We start from the raw sequence: 24,154 nt of genomic DNA, 5'->3' as shown, positions 1-24,154 counted from the left end.
CAGCTCCTGTCCAACCCATACCAGCATGGAAAATGGACATTAGATGATGATGATTATGATGATGATGATTAGATGGATATCTGTCTTGTTACAGCAGATAGGATTAGATCTGAGAGCAACAGCCATAACAACAGCAACATTATCATCGTCTTTGTTGGCAACACATCTGCCATCAATATTTCCACAAACCAGCAACAACTGTCGACATTTACATAACACAATCATCACCATCATCATCACCAATATAAGTAATACAAACAATAAACAATGACATAGCCTGCATTTTTTTTTTTTTGTGTGGTGAAGGTCATCGCCTTAGTTTTAAAATGAAAACTAAAATAAAATCTGTCCCCCCGCCCTCACCTCCCACCTATGGCATACTTTAGCTCAACCAGAGCTGAATGAAAAAAAAAAGCTGATCTTACCAACCACTGCAACAGGGAGACAGAATAAGGGGGGGGGGTGAAAGAAAGTCTTTAGACAATGTTTAACTCAAAGACAAAGTCAGCATTTTTAATTAGTTTTAAAAGTAACGACACACAGGAAACAGGAAAGCAGTTGAGGAAAAAGAAGGAAAATATATATTGTATGCAAACTCTGAATTACACACGCACACACACACACACACACACACACACACGTGCACACACACACACATACATCTCCTAAGTGCCTCAGCAATCATATCAAATTGCCAAGTAGACAAAGCGTATGGCAATTACATCATCATCGTTCACAATTGAAATTTCAGTTTCTCATTCCACTTGAAGCTAATTTGTGAAGTGATTATTATCTGATAAGAAACGGTTGTTGTTGTCGTTGTCGTCATCTGTGTGTAAGCCAAAGATATCCTATCCTAAATAGCTGCTCTCTCTTTGTGTTCATAACTTTGGTGCATAGCAACAGGGTCTTAGAACATTTGTCAGCTGTTTCATTGAGCAACAAACCCTCCACTACATTCTAGACTTGACTCATTTTAATTAATTAAAATGTATTGTCTTACCAAATTATCTATGCTAGCTATCACTTCACTATAGAGTTTACACACAGCAGGTGTCCCTGGGTATTCCTCCCCCGCCTTCCTCCAAACATCTTCGTCCAAAGCAATCTTCTAAACTTTTCTAGATCTGCAGTTACAGTTCCACTATATTCTGCTAATGAGGTCTGATGAGGCTGAAGCATGTCTACAGTTATCTCTCATACTGTTATAGATCAGATTCCCCAATGCACTCCAAATTTGAGTTCATTGAAATTTCATAGGGCTATCTCCCCTGTGTTCCTAAAACAGAATTAGTCCTTTAGAAACATTGTTTTTATCAGTAGAAAGTATAATTTTAATCAACTAAGACATTTTAATTTACTCCATCCGTCAAGTATGCTAGTACCCACTTTACTACTAAATCTAACATGACTTATACTCTTCTAGAGGACTTCATTTATAATTAATAATATAATTAAAAGAGATGATTGTCAGACTCAACAGCATTGCCATAGTTACCACATTTTGCAGTTTTGAAATCATGACCCCCAACTGGCTTCATTCTGCTACTTTGCACTCTTCCTTCCATGGTTTATAAAATACGAAAAGGGTGGAGTCGGTATGACTGAATGGGACCTTCTTTCTAAATTTGTTGAGTTGTGCCTACAAGTCATTACTATTAGTACCCCACCCCCACACTACCCCCACCGATATTTTTATTTTTATTATTATCATTACATCAGAATTAAAGGCAGCGAGTCAGCAGAATCATTAGCATGCTGGGCAAAATGGTTAGCAGCATTTTGTCCTTCTTTACATTCAAAGTTCAAATTCCACCAAGGTCAACTTAGCCTTCATCATTTTGAGGTCGATAAAATAAGAACCAGTTAAATACTGGGGTCAATGTAATCAACCAAGCCCCCTCGCCCGAAATTGCTGGCCTTGTGTCAAAATTTAAAACCATTATGACATCAGAGTTAAGTGGTGAGTGTTGTAGTATCAGTGCCATGGTAACTCCCTCGGCAGAGTAAGTCCATGACTCAGATTTTAATTGTTAGTTGGAATTGTTCCACTTATGTTGGGAAAAACATCAATGTCAATCACACATTTACAATGCTTAATAATACTTGCCTCACTATAATATATGAGAGGGAGAGAGAGAGAGAGTGAGAGATGTATTATGTAATATATGATATGTGTATGTGTGTGTAATGTACAATACATCTGGACTTTAAAGTTAGCAGTAGAAATTGTTATTGTCATTATTTGTTATTGTCAAAGGTGGAACAACATGACTAGATGTCCCAGTTCCATAGAACTCAGGGTGATTCAAAAGTCTCCATACATAGGAAAAAAAAAATTTTTTTTTTTATAAGAGACAGTTTATAAGATCCCCTACATCCCTGATCTGACCCCTCTTGATTTCTATCTTTGGGGCATTTGAAAGGCATGGTGTATCGCAGGGAAAAAAAAACAAATCATTTGAAGGAACACGTCACCAACTCATTTGCACACGTATCACCAGATGTGCTGTTACGAGTCCACAATGAGTGGGGTTAAACGCATTGAAATGTGTATTCAAAACAATAACTATACAGAGCCTGTTAAATAAAAGGAAAAACTGTTCTTATAAATTCTTTCTATGCATGGCAACTTTTGAATCACCCTGTAGAATGGTTAGTACAGCTAATATCTAATGACTGAGACACATTTTGAGTAGACTTTGATATGTTCTTCCCTTGATTCTGTTATTAATTAAATGGAACAATTATACTGCTAAGATGGGGGAAAACAACTTAGACTTCATTCAGACCAGAAACAAAAGGGGACTTAAAAAAAGGAGGGAAAACAAATATTTTATCACTATTCCAAACGACCCATTAGGTACTTTTGTTACAATTATTCATCCTGGTATAAATTACTTTCCCATTTTTGTTACTCTAATTAAAACAACATTGCGTTTTCAGAAAATCAGTTTTTACTAAACTCTCTTCATAATTAGGATAGCTTTCTGTATTTGGAAAGCTTGCTTTTAACAAAGGGGCCTCTTTTAACCAAAACATGAAACTTCAAATTGAAGCTAGGCAATAAAATGGCTAAGTTAAATGTTAACATATTTAACCCGTTTGATAACAACCTGCCTAAGAGACACACACACACACCCCACTGTGACTATGATAGTCACTAATTTAAAGAGATCTAAAGTAAAACAATCTTCTAACATTCCATAATAATTTATGTTTCAAAAACCAGATTAATAATGACACAGAAAGCCTAAGTGCTGGTTCCATGTCAAGAGCACTGATACTGGTGCCACACAAAAAGCATTGGCACCATGAAAGAAAAAGGTACTGGTGTTGGTGCCACATAAAAAGCACCTGGTACACTCTGTAAAGTGGCTGGCATTAGGGAGAGCATCCAGCCATAGAAACAATGCTGGTAAGTGGTACTTGATGATGATCCTTTCTATTAGTGACAAGGTCTGAAATTCTGGGGGGATGGGGAAGTCAATTACATTGACCCTGGTACTCAACTGGTACTTATTTTATCGACCCTGAAAGGATGAAATGCAAAGTCAACCTCGGCAGAATTTGAACTCAGAATGCAATGACTGGTGAAATACTGCTAAGCACTTTGCCCAGCATGCTAACGCTTCTGCTAGCTTGTCGCCTTGAAGATGATGATGATGATGATATTTTCAAATGGAATTCGTTAATAACAACAATCTCCATAAACCATTCTAACAATAAAGGAATGAAGCAGCGTTTTTGGTGAATGGCTTTACATAAATCAGTCGAGTGACCTTTCTCAAAATGCAGTGTAAGGTGTCTGCATCATCCCAGATGTGGAAGCATCTGTGCCCCCAAATGTAGGTTTCCCCCTGGAGATTTGTAGAGGATTAAAATTTGCTGAAGGTTAAAAGTATTTTCTGCTCCAAAAGAAGAAAGTTAATCTTTGTGATGTAATCTGTGGAAGGTATTACAAATATGCCTTTTCTTCAAAGCAAAATCGTAACACATTCCTCACAAACCTCGCAACCCCATATTTACTGTTACAGAATGAAAATGGCAAAGGTTGAACCTAAACTACTTGAAATTTCAGTTCCTTTCGGCAAACAAAACACGTAAAGATTTCAAATTTTGGTACATCACCAGCAAATTTAAGGAGAATTGAGGAGGGGGGGTGAATTACATCAACCCCCAATACTCTGTTGGTACTTATTTTATCAGCTACAAAAGGGAAAGTAGGACCTCAGTGGTATTTGAACTTAGAGTATCTGAAAAAATGCCGAGTGATATTTATTCTGGCTTTATACTCTAACAATTCTGCCAGCTTACCACTTAGCACACATAATAAAACATTGGACCCTAATCACACACACATACACACACACAGCTGTAGATGATTTATGAGGAGCAAGAATGTAGAATATGAATAACAGAACTTCACAGAATTTACTGAAGCAGAATTCCAACATGAAGCTATTACGGCCTGACATTACCGGCACCAATTTATCAAAAGGTATATCATGACATGAATTCCAACTACAGAACAAAGCATTTCTTTTGCTCAACTTGATAAAAAGCACCGAGACCCAGACCAATATAGCAAGAAGAGAATAATGAAATGGTTTAAAGATTCACTGAGAGATAGGTATTATATAATGCTTGTAGCCATGAGAAAGAGTTCTCACAACAAGAAATCTTGAAAAATCAAGACAATCTTTATCAACCTTCTAATGACCATAAACATCTGTTTATCCAATAATGAAGTAGTTTCTGGTCCTTGGTTGAGGGGGTTAAGATTTTTAAACAACCAACTCCAAAGTCACCAATTCAAACTTGGTTTATGTAGTCCAAGGTAAGAGCTTCTTATAGTGTTTGCATCAGTCTTATCAACTGTAAAATAGGAGCAACTCCTACTTCATATTTCAGTTACTGGATCTTATAAAAACATCTTTGTAATGTGTCTCCTTTCCAAGCTGACAAGGATTGGTCAGTTTAACAGGATCTGATGGGCCAGAACATTGCAATGAGCTCTAAAGTTCGTTTTCTATAGTTGGACGCCCTAACCCTAAAACCAACCACTTTACAGAGTGTACTTGATGCTGTTTTCATGGCACTAGTGATGTCACCTTGTAACTTCCAGACAACCGGTCTCAATTGAGGGGGGGGGGTGAGTAGAGTAGGAGGTGACTTCATGCCAGTTGTTGAGAATCTAAAGTGTTAACAGAGTCACAGAAACACATGCCTTGCTGTAGAAGAGAGAGAATGGTTACTCTAGGTGGAAAGAAAGAAAAAGGTGGTTGTGACAGGGTGTCAGAGCATAACCTCAAGATGAAGGACGGTGTAAGCAAGGGAGAAGGGAGCAGAAGGTCAGGAACAGTGGAATGGAGAGGCAGAAGGGAATGCTGTGAATCATGAACACAGGTGAGAGTGGGATCAATGGTGAATCTCTAGGTTTTATGAGGAGAGAGGAGGTAAAAGAAAATAGGGGAAAGGGGAGGAGCTGGTAAGTAACAGTACATAAGGGGGGTTAAACTATATATATATATATATATATATATATATATATATATATATATAGGTCTTGAAATATGGGGGTGACAAAATGTTTGAACTCTTAAATATATCAATCTGTCACTGTTGGAGAACTGAAAAAAGTGCTCAAGACTGGATTAATGCGATTTTAGTCTCTTGGCATAAATCGGGGCCAAAAGATCTGTGTGGTAATTTTCATGAGATTTCACTTTTGCCTGTAATTGGAAAGGGACTTGCCCACATTCCGTTAGAACGTTCAAATACGTTCATAGTTCCAAATATGGTGTCTTAGTCTCAATGAGGTTTTTGCCTCTCCAGGGCCACAGCTGATTGTATTTTTACTATCAGACAATTTCAGGAAAAGTGCATTGAACAGAGCCTTACCCTTTACCATTGCTTTGTTGATTTGAGCACCAGTCCACCCTGCAATGTACATGGGTAACATAAGCTTGCAATGGACCATCTTCCTGATCAGGATCAGATGTTGGCCTGCTTATCTAGCTAGCAGGGTGGCTCAGTTGAAAGCTAAAACAATAAAGTGCATTGTGACCAGTGATGTATGGCCACATCCAATAGTCTGATTGATATCATGATATATTCTGTACACCATTCTATCACATGGAATTGTACTTGCAGGATGTGCGAGAGAGAGAGAGAGAGAGAGAGCGTGGTGTGTGTGTGTGTTGTTTGAAAAGTCAAACTCTTCAAGTTACTATTTCTTCTTCAAACATGACTCAGTCCGAGATCAGATATGGGTTACACAGGGAATTGTTTAACAGCCAAAAAAGGGGACACCCATTCACAAAAACAGGAACAACATGCTAACATATGAGAACAATCCCACCCGACAAAGAAGGGTAAAGAATTATATTGTTTAGTAAATATTTACAACAAAGAGCAAAGCTAAGAGGATGGAGGAAGAGAAGGTTTAAGAACCTGATGAAGGGAACTCCTCAACTAATCACAAGTCTTTATCATTCCATCTTTAGTGACTTACATCCATTTCCTTCAACAGGATGGTTTGGAAGTTTAAACTTTCCATGCTGCTGTTGCATTCTAGATGTAGATCTCAACTGTGAACAAGGGATTTTACCTGCTGTCAGCCTAGCAAACTGAGGCAGACACAGTAATGTGTCTTACCTAAGATATCACACAATTATATGTTTGCGGTCAGGTTTTAAATAATAAACAATAGAAAGCTTCTTTTATTTTTCACTCATTTCAGTCATTTGACTGTGGCCATGCTGGGGCACTGCCTTTAAAATTTTCTAGTCAAATCAATTAACTCCAGAGCTTATTTTTCAGCCTGATACTGATGCTATCAGTTTCTTTTGTCAAACTGCTAAGTTACAGGGATGTAAACACACCAACACTGGAGGACAAACACAGACATATACATAGCAGGCTTCTTACAGTTTCCATCTACCATATCCACTCACAAGGCACTGAATCAACTGAAACTTTCAAAAACTTGATTAGGATACACTTGTCCAAGGTACCACACAGTGGGACTGAACCCAGAACCATGTAGTTTGAGAAACAAACTTTATGTCACACAGCTACACCTGTGCTTATGTTTATTGGCTTTTAGAAAATTGTGTTACCATTATTCAGCATAAAAACCTGGTTCATACTGAACCTGTGACCTGAGAGAGAGAGGGGGTGCGGTTAAATAAAATTAAATTTGAAAACAAAAAGGTATTTAATCCCAATGTTCTTGCTTATATGAAATTTTATGTGATGAAGATTCAATTTTAAGTGTCAGAGATAACATTACAGGATAAAAGAGCCATGGTTGTTGAATTTGTTCTCCAAGAGTTCTTCACTTGTTTGCCAGTTCAAGATAATGATCAGGAGATGGGACGGCAGGAAAGAAAGGGAGAGGGGAAGGAAAGAGAGGAGGGGGGAGAAACGAAATCTCTGTGAAGCAGCCAAGATTACAACTATAATTAACAACACAAGCATCAATGAGATAACAGCTACCATTCTTTTGATAGCTATTTTGGTAAGAGCTAAACATAGATGGTATTTGTTTTATCTAAGCTCAGACTTTATATTTGGCAAACTGTGACATAGAATGGGAGAAGTTAGGGTGCAGGGGTGTATGAAAGGTATGGCTTATTCAATCAGCCAAAGAGAGAAAAATAATGTATTTTTTCAATGCTTTTTTTTCCTTCTAGCAACAGGAAAATGGATTTTGCTCTAAACTGCCAAATTAAGAAAAAATATGTTAGTCAATAATGGGATAACTGCAGAGATTTTCATATAAGTCTTTTTCGTTAAATATTACACATTCTTTTTTCTTTTGTGGTAACATGAACCAGTGTTCTTAAAATGTTTATCATTATCACCACCATCATTGTTTTAATGTCTTCCTCGCCATGCTTGCATGGGTCAGATGGAATTTGTCAAGGCTGATTTTCTATTGCCTGGATGCCCTTCCAGTCACCAACACTCATCTGTTTCCAAGCAAGGTAATACTTTAGCATATCTGAACATGTTTCCATGGAGATTAAGAAACGAACAGAACTATTGGTACAACAGTGACACTCATTTACAACCATCGTACAAAGTCAAAGAAGTGTAAACACACACACACACGAACACACACACACACACACACACACACACACACACACACACACACACACACACACACACACACACACACACACACACACACACACAACCGGCTTCTTTTAGTTCCTGTCTCCCAAATTCAGCCACACAGCTTTGCTCGACACAGGTCAATAGTAGAAGACACTCTTCCGAATGGGATTGAACCTGAGACCACGTAGTTGGAAAATGAACATCTTTGCCATGCAGCGATGCCTATATATTAACATAAATCATTTATCAGAGTAAAAGATATCAGCTAGAAGATCTATCTGGGAGTTCAAATATTTTCGCAATAATTCTTACTCCTGTACATAGCAACCAACGATTGTCCTGTTAGTCCAGTCGAGATAGGTTATCGCAAACACAAAACACAACTGATGTCTTCAAATTAAGTATGAGAAATACATCTTTCTTTGAAGGAGGAGGGTGTTTGTCTAACACAGGAATCATGGGGGTGATGTTGTCATGACAAAATTCAAGAAGGAAGAAATCAACCAGCAAGCTGCTACAGCAAATATCCATTCTGTGTGACACGAAAATCTTCCTTTTCCCAAAACCAGATCTAGAGATAATTTAATGCAAACGAAGAATGAAAAGCTATTCAAAATTCAATTCAGATTTGAACCCCATAATCACGGACTTCAAAAGTTTCAAGAATTAATACAGATGCTAGAGCCTGGCACCGTTTATAATGCACCCTTGCTGGTACCACATAGAAAAGCATGCAGTGCACTCTGTAAAGTGATTGGCATTAGGAAGGGCATCCAGACATAGAAACCGTGTCAAAAAAAGACAACTGGGGCCCGGTGCAGCTTTCTGGCTTGACAGCTCCTGTCAAACTGTCCAACCCATGCCAGTGTGGAAAATGGATGGAGGGAGGGATGATGATGATGACAATGCTGTCATTGCCCTGCCCTGCCAAATTCTCCCCCAATCCAACAGAAATAAAATGACTATCTTCTCTGAGGTTGCTCACAGCTATTCTAATAGCTTTCATTTGTCTCACAATCTTTCAACATACAAGCATAGAAGGAAAATATCCAAAATTATACTTACTCTATGTGGTTTGTCCGAAGAGATATTTCTAAATCTCTAAGAACCTGGGTAGATGTTGCATCACCGAGCATTTTCCTTTTCTGTTTGGAAAAATAAAAATAAGAAAGTTTTAAAATGAAGGCCATGAATCAACTGAAACTTTCAAAAACTTGATTAGCAAAGAGGAAAAAAAAAACAAATAATAATAATAATAATGATGATGATGATGATGATGATCCCAGACTTTGGCAAAGTGGGCGGGAGTCAATTGATTACATCAGCCCTAGTGAAACATATACCAAAATGTCTAAGGCTGTTGCTGGTTTTGTGATAGAAAAAATCAACCATTTTGGGATTAAAACTTCATCCAAGACTTCTTTGTCTTTTGCATAAGTCAAACAGGTATACAGTCAAGAAATACTTGCCCAATAATGTGCACATCCAGAGACACATACATACATACAGGCACGTTCATTTATAAGCATGAAATTCCCAAAAAACAGTGAATTATGTCGTACAAGTCTTAATTAATAAGACTATCATGTGTTTCAGTAAAACATGGCCATGAAAGGGTTAGATGAAAATATAAATTTAATAAGGTAACACATACAGCACTTTTATTGTACATCCTTGTTGTTTTATTACACTATCCAGAAAGGTCTGCTAATTCCCATCTCGTTAACAGATATTATACAAACTATGAATTCTTGTTTTAAAACTATCTTCATGTTTTTCTACAGTCTAAGAATTAATTACAACCAGTTGACATTGTTACCATTAATGGTTCTTGTCAGGATAGTTGTTTGTAAAACCCTACCAGAGTAATAGTTTAGCTGTTGTAACAACAAATCCCAGTTTCCTCGTTTTGAAGCAGGCCTGCTGCTGTTACAGAACACATTATTGTGACAGTGTGTTATGGCATACAACTAATGGAAAGACACCACATCAATCATTCTACTAAGACAAGTGATCAAACAATAACCGGACCAAGAATAAAACTACAGGGACTTGTACATGCCAAATCAACAACATTTTATGAAGAAGTTATGCACCAAATCTTAATCGTTTCTGAAATGCTGAGTGTCATAAGTTTTCATTCAATTTATATATTTCAGCATTATTATTATTTTTAAATCCTCATAAGGAGACGGGGCCTATGCTAACAGGAGTTGTACCATGCATAATCTCAACTATGAAATTAAATAGTCTTAAATATGACCTAACAGCTTCTGCCTGGCCTTATCTCTACAGTAGGGACTTTCCCAAATAGGTTTGCGAAACTTTTCTCACACCCAGCAGGTTATCAGCCCATTGCATTATGAGTTGAAAGCAGCAGAACTCTCTCTGCCTTGTACACATTGACCAACACTTCTAACAGAACTGATGCAGACTAACACATCTAACAAAAGGAAGATAGACTAATAAGCTAATTCTCACAGAGGTTCTAATAGAGAATAATAATAATAATAATAATAATAATAATAATAATAATCATTTAACGTCTGCTTTCTATGCTAGCATGGGTTGGATGATTTTGACTGAGGGCTGGTGAACCAGATGGCTGCACCAGGCTTGAATCTTGACCTGGCAGAGTTTCTACAGCTGGATGCCTTTCCTAATGCCAGCTACTCCGAGAGTGTAGTGGGTGCTTTTTACGTGTTACTGGCACAGGGACCAGTCAGGCAGTACTGGCAACGACCTCGCTCAAATCTTTTTACACATGCCACCAGCACAGGTGCCAGTAAGGCAACGCTGGTAACGATCACACTCGAATGGTGCCTTTTACATGTCACCAGCACGGAAGCCAGTTAGCCGCTCTGGCAATGATCACGCTCAGATGGTGCTCTTGGCACCCTAGTAGCACGGGGCTCAAGTGCCTATAAGGCAACGCTGGTAATGATCACACTCGAATGGTGCCTCTTATGTGCCACTGGCACAGAAGCCAGTTAGCCGCTCTGTCAACGATCACACTCGTATGGTGCTCTTTGCATCCAATAATAATAATAACAACAACAGGATTTTATGGGATTTCCTTCTAAAGACTGATCATACTATTGAAGCAAAAAGACCAGGTATGATTATAGAGGACAAAACAGTGTAAGGTCATAGACCTGGATGCCAAAGAAATTGAGAAATATCAAGACCCAACTAGAAAGATAAGAAATTGTGGAAGACTGAGACAGTTATTCCAGTGGTAATTGGTGCACTTGGCACAACAGCCAAAATGCTATATAAGACACTGAAGGGTATTGGAATTGCTACACGCATTGTCTATCTGTAGAAAAGTGCCATCCTGTATTCTGCAAGGGTCTCTTGGAAGATTCTTGAGGCTTGAGATTTGGTGTTACTAAACCTCAAGACAATATCCCTGCTCACTAATAGAGCATATTATAAAATAATAATAAAATAACAATAATATAACAATAATATAACAATAAAATAATAAAATAACAATAATAAAACAAAATAATAATGATAGAATAAAATAAAATAATAATGATAAAATAATAATAAAATAAAATAATAATGATAAAAGTGATTTCTTAGGGCAACCAAGAACGGAAGAGGCTCCTAATGAAAGTATCAGTTTCTAGAAACAATTTACCTGTAAAAGCAATGGAGAAATTATCCAAATATTAAGAACTAAAAATAGAGATAACCAAAATATATATAAGAGGGGTTGAAAAGAGAAACTGTCTTTCTAATAGGGGTGATTAATAAAACCTGCAGACAACAGCCTAATCAAAACCCAAAGAATTACAAATATACATAACAGACAGAGAATAAGCACCACAAGGTAATGTATAAAGAGTATTTACAAAAAGGAAACCTCCCATCCCCTCAAAAGAAAAAAAAAAACACTGCACAGACAGGAGGCCCCTGAGAGATGCCCCCCACCCCCAAGTGTGCACTGGAAGAATACAAACATAAGACTACTGAATAATTATAATAACTGGTTTCAAATTTTGGCACAAGGCCAGCAATTTCAGGGAAGGAGTAAGTCAATTACATTGACCCCTAATAAGTGACTGGTATATATTTTATCAACTCTGAAAGAACGAAAGGTAAAATTGATCATGGCAGAATTTGAAGATGGATGAAATGCCACTAAACACTTTATCTGGCCTGCTAACAATTCTGCCAGCTCACCATTTTAATAATAATTATTATTTCTTACATAGTCACAGAGCAATAAGGTCTGGGGTAGCAGCAGATAATTTTATCAACCCACCCCCCAACCCACTACTTGGCTGTAACTTATTGTATCAACATCAAACAATAAGAAGGTAACAGGGTTTGAACTCAGAATGGTAAGAGTTACAACTAAATACTGCAGAGCAATAACAATTTACCAACAAAATTTTTTTAATTTACAAAGAGATACTTAGGGGTACCAGTCACCCCAGTAAAAAAAATCAATTCATACCCTGCTCTTAATACAATGTTCTGCGTCTGAACTCAATCTGTGGAACTAAATACAAGGGGTATAATTCACCACTCTAAGCAGTGGTGCAGATTTCAATTCCAACCATAGGAAAAGACACAATGAAAGTGGTTGGTGACAAGAAAGATATCCAACTACAAAAATATAAAACTACCAAAAGTGACAGCAAAGAGAAATGCTCAACAGTTTTTCTTTGTTGTGTCAGATGGTGAAAGACTAATGTCAGGTGAGAAGACAAAAGACCAAGGTGGCTAACGAGAGATTAATACCCTGTCTAACCAATGCCAGCAGAGAAAAACAGATGATAATGGTGATGAAGTCTGCTGGCAGTAAAACTTCCAAGACCTGCTGCGGATTGTCATAGATGCCAGAGAACATTTTAAGACTAGACACCAAGCCAAATTAGGTTACTTATGAAGAAGAAAAACCAAACAATATCAAAGTAAAAGGTCCCAACAAACTCTGAATCCACAGACACTTACCACTTTAGAAGAATAAAAGACAACTCAGAATAAGGAGATTTAAGATATAAGAAATTAACAATCAAGCATAATATATGTGCCTTCCCATCATCAGCTGTTCAAACAGATATCATTATGGTTTCGACACCTGGGTCTGAAGCATTAAAAAATATAAATGCTGCCTAGAAATTCACCAATTTATTACTACAAGTAGCACCGTCAGAATAAATGAATTGTGATAACTTAAAGCTACAAAATATTATCTGTAACAAAGAACTAACTTCCAAATTCCAAAAAGAACGCATGCGTGCGTGTGTGTGTGTGTGTGTGAAAGCAAACATGTGACCATGTGTAAATGTGTGGATGTAAGGGGGTATCAAGTTTGTGTGTGTGTATATAGGTGGGTGTATGTATGTGCACATATTTAGATATGATGTTGATGTAGATATACATGCATGGAACATGTAGGTTCTGTGTGTGTGTGTAGGTGAGCAAGTGAGTGTGTAACCAAGAGTATGCTTACAAAATTGTATCAGCATGATTATAAACAAGTGTGTGTGTGTGTGTGTGTGCACACATCCATATTCCACATCAGATTCATATTTGGATTCTTATGCATACAAGCCATGTTCCTCAAAACCAAATGAAAAAAATGAGTAATTAATGATAGCTGACAATTTGTGTGAATAAATTCATAGGTGTGTGTGTGGTCAATTCCCAATAGCAATCATCTTAAACAGTGCCAGGAGAACAAAAACAAACAAGTTACTTTGAATGTGTAATTTACTTCTCGCAAACTAACAAATGTAAAAACTAGTAAAAATAAATAAATCAAATAAAGTCTCTTTTTACAAAGCACACAGAGGATGTTTCACAAGTAGAATATACAATTGGCATTTATTTGTGTGCGTGTGTGTGTGTGTGTGCGTGTGTGTGTGTTACTAACAGTTCTTCTGTCAGTTGATAGTAATGCAACACTGGCCTTGTGGATAAAAAAACATTGACTGGAATTTTAAACAGATTTCAAACCCAGGTGAAGACAAAATAAATATATATATATATTATATATGGGAGGCACAATGGCCCAGTGGTTAAGGCAGCGGACTCGCGGTTGTAGGATCGCGGTTTCGATTCCCAGACCGGGCGTTGTGAGTGTTTATTGAGCGAAAACACCTAAAGCTCCACGCCTGTTGGCCTGCTCGTTTAGCCAGCGGGGTGGCGTCATTTGAAGGCTAAAACAATGTGAAGCACATTGTGACCAGCGATGTGTAGCAACATCTGATAGCTTGGTCGGTCACGGTGATATATATGCCCCACACCTAATACATGCACATATATTCTCACATTGCCAAGAGGTTCTGTCTCACCACAAATACACATATATATATATATCAAGAAAAATATTGTCTAGCAACCCCTACACACCCACACCTCCTTATTATGTCCCTCCACTCATGTCTTCTGAACTTTTGCCTTAAGGTCCACTCTGACACTGTATAACCTATATTTTTATCTCTTTCCAGTTCCGTCCTGAAGATAAAACTTTGAGATAATGATCTCCACAAAACATTTTGTACAGCTCACTCCAATGGTACGGAATCAACTATCCCGATAATGGTTTCTGGCATAGGCATAAAACCACAAATTTGTAGAGAAAAGGTATAATTAACCCAGATTGATCCCAGTATATAACTAGTATTGTTTTATTAATCCAGGAAGAGTGAAAGGTCAAGTTAATTCCTGTGGGATTTAAACTAAGGACATAAAATGTTTTGACAAGAGCACAGAACAAATTTTTATGGCAGGTAGAATCTGATTGTGCAGAATCTGATAAGTGATGCTTGTTTTATCAACTGCGACACTGTAAAAGACAAAAATGAAATCCAACAGGGATTGAACTCAGAACATAACAGGGACACAACAGAAGCCCGAGTGGTTTTTTAGTGCTTTAACCCTTTCGTTACTGTATTTATTTTGAGATGCTCAGTATTTCTTTCAATTACTTTAAATATAACAAAGAATTTAGTAAAATAACTTAGTTATCATTAAGCTAGTGATAAGAACATAAATTGTGACTAAGGTTTGGTGGAAGATTTCAATTCAAAACAAGACATTTGTACTCGGAGCTAGAGCCGGTTTCAGCCAGGTTGGTAATGAAAGGGTTAATGCTTCTGCCTAATTAATGAAAAGGTCAGTAGTATGGATTCCTGTTGGTCAGTCAATGGAACCATGAGTTTTATTATGGTCTAACTGGTTGAGTCAGCCAAAGAAACTTCAACTTTTAACTTAAGGTAGCTTCATTAGGATGAAACTGTGACTTCAAATCCCAGATAATCTGTGTATGTGTGAGCATATATGGAGAGGGATTACCCAAAGGTAATCTTCAAGCCTATTCAATTGACAACAAAGCTGGTACGTTCCAGCAGAAGACTTTCTACAGTGCCAAATTACCCAGCTTTGGTCAACTAAATGCCATGGCAGAAGAGACTTCCTGTGGGTAGTCCACAATAGCATTGAACCTAAAACCCTGTGAACCTTTTAATCACTTACTCATACATCCATAAACCCTATCAAATAAAATAATTGTTATAAATATCTTTCAGTTTACACATTCAGCAGCAGCTATTTTGTCCCAATTAAATGACATGTAATTAAGCATTAATTAATCACAATGTTAATGACAACAAAGCTATTCAGAGAATGGTGTCAGAATGCCATGATATAAGTAGGGTTAGTTTCATGGACAATCTCCTTCCAATAGTAAGACTCATAATAACCCTTTCTATTATAGGCACAAGGCCTGAAATTGGGGAGGGAAGGAAGTTACTTCATTAGATTACCTCCAGTGTGCTCAACAGGTTATTATTTTCTCAACCCCCACCCCAGCAGAAGGAAAGGTAAAGTCAACCCTCGGTAGCATTTTTTGAACTCTCAATGTAAAGACGGGTGAAATGCTGCTAATTATTTTCTCCAGCTAACGATTCTGCCAGCTTGCTGCTTTTAATAATGATAATATTATCGACAGCACCATCCATATTAGCAACTGCAACAACATAACATTGGCTTCTGCTTCAGAATGAGACAGAGCCACCATTACACAAACAGCCATCTTGATATTTCTAGAACTTTCACCAGCAGATCCCCATGGCTAATACCATTAGGGCCTTGAGTTTGTCAGTGTAGATTAGCCTCAGCTGAGCCATAGGAAACCCATGAGGGGGGCGGTTATTTGGTGATGGAAAACATGTATGGTAAGCAACTAGAAGATGAAAGGAAAAGACAAACAGAAGAGGATGAAGAGAGCAGAAGATAGGGGAAGGGTAAAGAGTGACAGAAAGAGGGTTCTTTGTATTACCATTTTGCCAAAGTAAACTTCCACAAAATACAATGGAAACCAAAAAAATCTCTCCAGTGGAACAGCTCCTTCAACCCATTCTCTCAGGTTTTTGCCTCTTGCCAAAGAAGTAAACTCTTTCCATTTTATATTTGATCAAATTTTCAGATTAAACTTCATATTTTATCTTTTACTTATTCCAGTCATTGAATGGTGGCCATGCTGGGGCATTGCCTCAAAAGGGTTTAGCTGAACAAAATGACCTCAGGACTTAGTTTTTTAAGTCTGGTCCTAATTCTACCAGTCTCTTTTGCCAAATTACAAGGATGTAAACAAACCAATACTGGTTGTCAAGCAGTGGGGGAAACAAACACAAAGGCACGCAGAGACAGACAGACAGACATATATATATATATATATATATATAATAGAAATATTAAAATTACTAAGTCTCTATAAAAGAGATTACGGCAGCGTTTACTGGAAATTAATTGTTATCGCCATATTATATCTATAAGAATGCCATATTAATATGGCGATAACAATATATATATATATATATATGCCCAATGTCAAGTGAACAAAAAAAGGAATGTACATGAAACCAGATGGTTACAAAGCAGGCTTCTTAAATAGAGCCAAGCCTGTACCATTATCCAGCATGGTTTCTTTTTTTTTTTGTTTCTTTTTTTTTAACTTTATTTATTTTGAGGACTCATACAGGATATTATGCTTTGAAACAATGCATTCCAGATATGATCTGAAAAAGCAGCATTCCTCAGCTGCTAACTAAAACATGACTAAAAACATGACACCCCAAGAGAATTATTGGTATTATATTTTACCAATTGCCTAGTCACTAAATCAACAGCAACAGCAGTTGAACTCAGAACCATAAAGTTCTACCAAAATAAAATATGATGAATTTCATGGTATTTATCAAAAAAAAAAAAAAAGTATGAAAGATGTCCAGTTCCAATCTTTACTGCAACACTAAGCATTGCAATAATTTAGTGAAAAAAATGGATTTTGAAGATGTCATTGTCCAGTTTCCATGTGACACCACAGAACTGAGGTGCCACCAAGAGGAGACAAATGAGACATCCACATTAAAAACTAAATCCAAACTGAGACCAAAGATATAAAAATATTGCCTGTTAGTATTTAAGAGTAGACAGTATGAAGATGGAATCTAGATAACTTGGGGTTGAGGGGTTAAATCAGACTTTTAGAAGTTAGGGTATGAAGAAGATGGCTTGGGTAGGAGAAGTGATTTCTGATAAGTTCATTACCAAAAGGACACAAAGGACCCAGAAAGAGGAGAGAAATTATTTTTCCCTTAACCATAAAAACATTACCAATTTAGTTTTTAGTTTTAATTATTAGCAAGAGGTTGATGGGATTCACCTCTGATATTTCTGATTGGTTAAATCAATGTAGCTGATGTTCAGTTTGGTGCTATTGTGGTGGGTTAATATCTGTAGGGAAAATATAGGAAAAGAAGGAATTTCAGGGGGTTGCAGGACTAAAGAAGAATTCTTGGCGATATCAATTAGTGTGGGATTATGTAGCATCTGGGAGGTCAGAGACAATAGGGAGAAGAGAAACAAGTACATAAAGTCAGCCTTTAGGTAGAGATATTAATGCAGAGGGGGAGACATGGTTATGACAAGAGATGATAGAGATCACATGCAAGTTAATGGCTGGAGATGTTAGAGGCCCTCCATTACAAGTCTTTCTTGAGCTTCATCAGGAATTAACAATGGATCAATCCTAAAATGCCTTCAAATGCCAAATAGGAAACCTGGTCTTTAGAATGTCATCATTTTTTGGAAGTGATATAGATGTACAGAGACCAAGGGCTTATAGAAATTTAATGACAAAGCAGATAATATTTTAGACTATTCGCTCTTGGGACATGATTTCAAAGCTGGTGCTGGTATTTTGAGGGTACAATGCTTTATTCTTCATTGCTTCAGTTGACTAAAATGATGAGAATAGACACAAGATCATCTGAGAGTGTTGTCTATCCTACCCAGGACGATATTTATCCACTTCAAACCAGAGATAAAACACTGACCCTTAAGTGTATTTTATTTCTATTTTACATATAAGGACAAAGAGAGGATTACATATTCGTCTTTGTCAAGAATTATTTAAATACTGCAGGTTTGTTATGTCTTCCATACTAAATGAAAAACATCACATACAGCTGTCTACTTTTGTGGATTACATAGACATGTTTATCAAGTGGACAGACTGCTTCTACAAAGTGGCCAGAATAAATTTTACTTGGATCACTCATTATGAACTGGTGAGAAAACCGAGATGGAAAAAAATAGATCTAAGACAGCAAGAAGATGGTACTGAAAGAAAGAAAGAAAGAAGCACCAGCAGAATATGCATAGGGTTTACAAAGACAAAGAAAGGCCAAGGATGATAAGTAAATAAATAATTAGAATAGGTTCATCGTTAAACTTCCAATATATTTGTGAGCCAGAGTATTATAAAACTTCACTTTTTTTACTTAATGAAATACAATCAAAGTGACTGAGGTATTTTTTTGAAATGTGGCAATCCCAAAGAATATTTATGGAATGTTGTAATTCTATTTCAATGCATTAAAACTATTTACATATATGGTGTGTGACCTTCTTTAGAATGCACTGCTGGGTGGAAGGAATCAGAGGACCAATTGTTCATTATCAAGAAGAAGAAAAAAATGTGGTGCATTTAATTATTCATTTATTTATTTAGACTAAGTAGAAGACTAAGGAACCATTGCTTAGTCTGTGAAAAAGTTAAATGATGGAAGTGTTTTCAACGAAAGATGGTAAAAACTGTCAAAGATAAAATTACAAGTTGGAATAAGAAATGGCAAAGATAAAATTAGTTTTTAATTATTGAAATTGTCATTCTATATTTTTTCGATAATTGCTGTATCACGTGAAGGACATGCGCTCTTCCTTGCTCAAGCCGAATGTTAAATTGTAGCATTATTCATTGAATAAAGTTAGTAGTATACAGATTCCTTTTCATGATTTCTTTATAACAGTTTATTCATCAAATCAAACAAGACCAGGGCTATGGCCCTACACAAGTTTATACAGTTCCTTCACAATCTGTGTCAGCCTCTTTGGAATTCAAACACTTGTTACATATCATCATTTAACCCTTTAGTGTTTAAACCGGCCATATCCGACCCAAATATTCTACATGTTTTATATTCAAACTGGCCATTTCTAGCCTCTCACACCTAACCTACAATGACATTCTAAAAATTAACAATCATGTCATTGAAAACTCAAAGCTATAAGATAATGCATGACTAATTGAAAACAATTTGAGTGAAAAAGTATTACGTTTAACAGAGTAATCTGAACACTAAAGGGTTAATGTCCATCTTCCATGCTGGTTTAGGTTAGATGATTTGACTGGATCTGATTTGCCTGACAATGGCATTGGTCATCAATGTCAGCTTTGGCAGGGTTTCTAACAAATGGAAGCCCTTCCTCATACTAGACATTCTCTTGTCAGTATTTCTCACCTTGATGGCTTACTCATTCCCATAAAAGCCCTTCCTCATACTAGACATTCTCTTGTCAGTATTTCTCACCTTGATGGCTTACTCATTCCCATAAACTTTGATAATTACAAGGACACAATAAACTGCCTGAAGGATAGCTACATGAAACCAGAGATGACATAAACTTCTATCTTAAAAACAATAGCTAAGAGAACCTCTAAATTAAAGTCTTCGAGCCTTAAAACTCATAGCTAAGGAATATAACTCTCATGTAGTGTTGTTTGAAATGTATATGAAAGATTCAAAATGGGTGGCTGTTAGTTCTGGAATAACGACACAATACATGCCTGAAGGCTAGCTACATGAAACCAGAGATGACAAAAACTTCTATCTTAAAAACAATAGCTAAGAGAACCTCTAAATTAAAGTCTTCGAGCCTTAAAACTCATAGCTAAGGAATATAACTCTCATGTAGTGTTGTTTGAAATGTATATGAAAGATTCAAAATGGGTGCTGTTAGTTCTGAATAACTAGTGGCACTCTGTTGGTTAAGATGCCGAGAGTTCCAGTTGATCTGATCAACAGAACAGCCTACTCACGAAATTAATGTGCAAGTGGCTGAGTACTCCACAGATATGTGTACCCATTTTATTGTTCTCAGGGAGATTCAGTGTAACACAGAATGTGACAAGTCTGGCCCCTTTGAATTACTGGTACAACTCATTTTTGCCGGCTGAGTGGACTGGGGCAGCAACGGGAGATAAAGTGCCTTGCTCTATCACTTCTTGGATGATTTACACAATGCACTGCTGGGTCTCAAACCCACAACTTTACAATCACAAGACAAATGCCCAAACCACTTAAGTCATGCATCTTCACTTAAACAACATAAAGATTCAGACTACTTGAAAACGAAACAATGGACATGGAAACTGCTATGTCACAAGCCAGAGAATTAGACTTGGCTCCATTGGATGTTGGCATTTTATTATCAAGACATCATTGTAAGGATTATTACGGTTACAAAAGAGGACATGGAACAAAAAGCTAATTTATCTGTTGCTTTTCAGAATTGGTTTTTTATTTTCATTTATTTTTTGTGAAGAGTATAAAGATGATTGTTGAAAATGTCCAGGAAGAGATGTGTCACAAGTGGAAGAAGAAATGATTTCTTGTTTCCTAAATGTGAAAGACATGTAATAAACCTACAGGATGCCATTATAAAGAATGGTAATAAACCAATCTCCAATACCAACTTTAGGTTATTTTCAGCTTTATTGGAATATCATTTGTTCTGTGCACTCATTAACATTGTAATTAACAATCAATTAATACAAATTTTAGTTGACAATGACTCTACTGATAACTTTATCACAGTTGGTATTTCTGTGCAGAATTGGTAGTCCATTCAAAGACACTGTTCCTGAATTACAAAAATATGTAAGGGTTGATATTTGGCCTGCTAAAAACTTGTACAAACAGCAATCCTCATTAGTTATACAATCAGTAATCTTTGTTAGTCGCACAATCACTTCTTGAACAGAGTTTCATGTCTCAATATTCTTCAGTGATTAGGACAGTAAGCTGGCAGAATGATTAGCACACCAGACAAAATGCTTAGCAGCATTTCGGCCGTCTTTACATTCTGAGTTCAAATTTCCGCAAAGGTTGACTTTGCCTTTCATCCTTTCAGGGTTGATAAAATAAGTACCAGTTGAACACTGGGGGATGAGGAGGGGGGGTCAATGTAATCAACTTATCTCCTCCCCTGAAATTTATGGCCTAGAGCCAAAATTTAAAACCTATATTCTTCAGTGATATTTAAGTTTAAATATTTCACCTGTTTACACCTTTCATTAATTTCACTTCCATTGCAAAATCTATTGCTCCACCATCTCAAATATATTCTGTAGATGGCTGAAAATTCATAAGACAAGAAATAAACTATCAAATCTATGAAACCATCACAGAACCAACTAAATTACCATGGACTCTTCAAATGGCACCAACACAAGCTACCTCATTATTGATTCCTTTAAATATCAATCAGTCGTAACTCTTGATGGCTTCCCAGTGTCTGTCATTGAGGAGTTAAAATACATCATATTGCGGTGTTTACATTTTAACAAAGTTGATATGAAATGTATGTATTAACTACCATTGGCAATCAAAGACTATCCTCAAATTACTATCCACATCTTTGAACCACTGCATCAGTATACGAGGGGCATTCAATAAGTAATGCCCCTGACCCACTTGCCGCTGTTTGATCTAGCTGAAATTTTGCGTGTGCAATTATTTATATCTCTATAGAGTAGGTGGTAAATTACAGCTCTGAACTAATTGGGGTTTCTGATTTACAGGTGTTTGAACTGAGTCAAGTGTGAAATGGAGCCTGTTGAGTGTCGAGCAGTGATCTGGTTTTTGTATATGAAAGGACGCACACCACGAGAGACTTTTGATGAAATGAAAGTAACTTATGGTAATGATGCCCCATCATATGACCTTGTAAAACGCTGGCATCGTGAATTCAAACATGGTCGGAACTCGGTGGAAACAGCTCCCAGATCTGGTCGCCCCCCCCCTTCTGCAATTGATGAGGTATCTGTCTGTCAAGTTGAGGCTGCCATTTTGGAAGATCGGCGCATAACTATTCGCCAAATAGCCCACGAGGTCAAGATTAGTACCGGGTCTGTGGAAACTATTCATGACCATTTGCATATGCAAAAGGTGTCTGCCAGATGGATTCCCAGGTTGCTCACACCTTTCCAGAAGCAAGAACGCGTCGAGTGCTCGAGGAGGAATTTGGAGATGTGCCAAGAAGATTGATTGATTGATTCTAGTTTCAGCTCATGAGCTGTGGCCATGCTGGGGCACCGCCATTTGAAGATGAGTCAAAATTTTTCAAAAGACTGATTACACAGGATGAAACCTGGGTCCATCACTATGATCCAGAGACCAAAGCCCAGTCAATGCAATGGAAGCACCGTGACTCACCTCCTCCAAAGAAGGCAAGGGTGAGCCCTCCACTGGCAAGGTCATGCTCACAGTCTTCTGGGACCAGGACGGAGTATTGATAACAGATTTCTTGGCAAAGGGTACCACAATTACAGGAGCCTATTATGCTTCACTTTTGAGGAAATTAAGAGAAACTATCAAAATCAAGAGGCGGGGCAAGATCAGCAAAGACATCCTCCTCCTGCAGGACAACGCTCCGGTCCACAACTCGCTTGTCGCCAGATCAGAAGCACAGGCGTGCGGCTATGAACTCCTCCCCCATCTCCCCTACTCTCCTGACCTTGCACCCTCTGATTTTCACCTCTTTCCAGCCATGAAGTTGTTTTTGAAAGGAAAGCGTTTCCCAGATGATGCAGCCTTGATTTCTGAAGTCACGTCGTGGTTGGAGGACCAAGCTGGGTCTTCTAAAAAATACGGTCTCCAGAGCTGCATCAAACGATGGGAGAAATGAGTAACTCTGGGTGGTTCCTATGTAGAGAAAGACTAATAACTGTGCAAAGTTTCGTTGCTCTACTGCTATGGGAAGTGGGTCAGGGGCATTACTTATTGAACGCCCCTCGTATAAGACCTGTCTTTTACCATTTAGTCTTACAGACATTGGAGTAGGTTTTCAACAAGTGATTGATTAAATTATCTTACAGAATAATCTCCAATCTACCTGCTCATCATATATAGATGGCATCTGTATGTACTAACTTCACAGAAGATCAAGAAATAAATCTTCAAGCATCTCTGTCATGTCCAAGATCTTACTTGTCTTTCTAGTAAAAATGAGTTTATGGTAAAACACGCATCAATTTTCCTGGTTATGGCATTAAAAACACTGGCTCCTGATTAGTTGCTGCTTCTTAAATACCTTAAAATTCCCTCTACAAAAAAGGAAATGGACAATATTCATTAAGGTGTCAGTTTATTAGAGCAGAATGGCTTATCGAGTCAAGAATTGAAGAAGAAGGACTTAGTCTGAGAGGAGTTGTTGGCATGAATGCGAAAATGAAAAAGACATTACTTTCTAGGGAGACATTTTGTCCCCATTAAATTCCAAGAAAGTGTCTAGTTTGATAAATCTTATGACAAAATAGTACAAATAGCAAATGAAATTCCCTCTGTATAATTTTGATATTTTCTACTGACTTAGAAAAGAGGAAATATATGCAAATTCCATAATTCAAATCTGCTGCTCTACTCGACCAGAT

The 24,154-nt window shown here is 37.3% G+C and overlaps 1 protein-coding gene across 6 annotated transcripts in view; it reads right to left on the bottom strand.

Moving 5' to 3' along the window:
• The window catches only part of LOC115215524 (formin-like protein), a 196,570-nt gene that overhangs the window by 64,948 nt on the left and 107,468 nt on the right, over positions 1-24,154 (bottom strand). For all 6 annotated transcript variants that reach the window (XM_036506083.1, XM_036506084.1, XM_036506085.1 and 3 more), the window contains one exon: positions 9,196-9,275. In XM_036506083.1, coding sequence (XP_036361976.1) covers positions 9,196-9,275 — 80 coding nt within the window. The remainder of the gene's footprint in view (positions 1-9,195; positions 9,276-24,154) is intronic.

Source organism: Octopus sinensis, linkage group LG9, assembly GCF_006345805.1.
Source record: "Octopus sinensis linkage group LG9, ASM634580v1, whole genome shotgun sequence".
In the NCBI taxonomy this organism is placed as follows: domain Eukaryota; kingdom Metazoa; phylum Mollusca; class Cephalopoda; order Octopoda; family Octopodidae; genus Octopus; species Octopus sinensis.
This window is presented reverse-complemented; position numbering and strand designations above follow the sequence as displayed.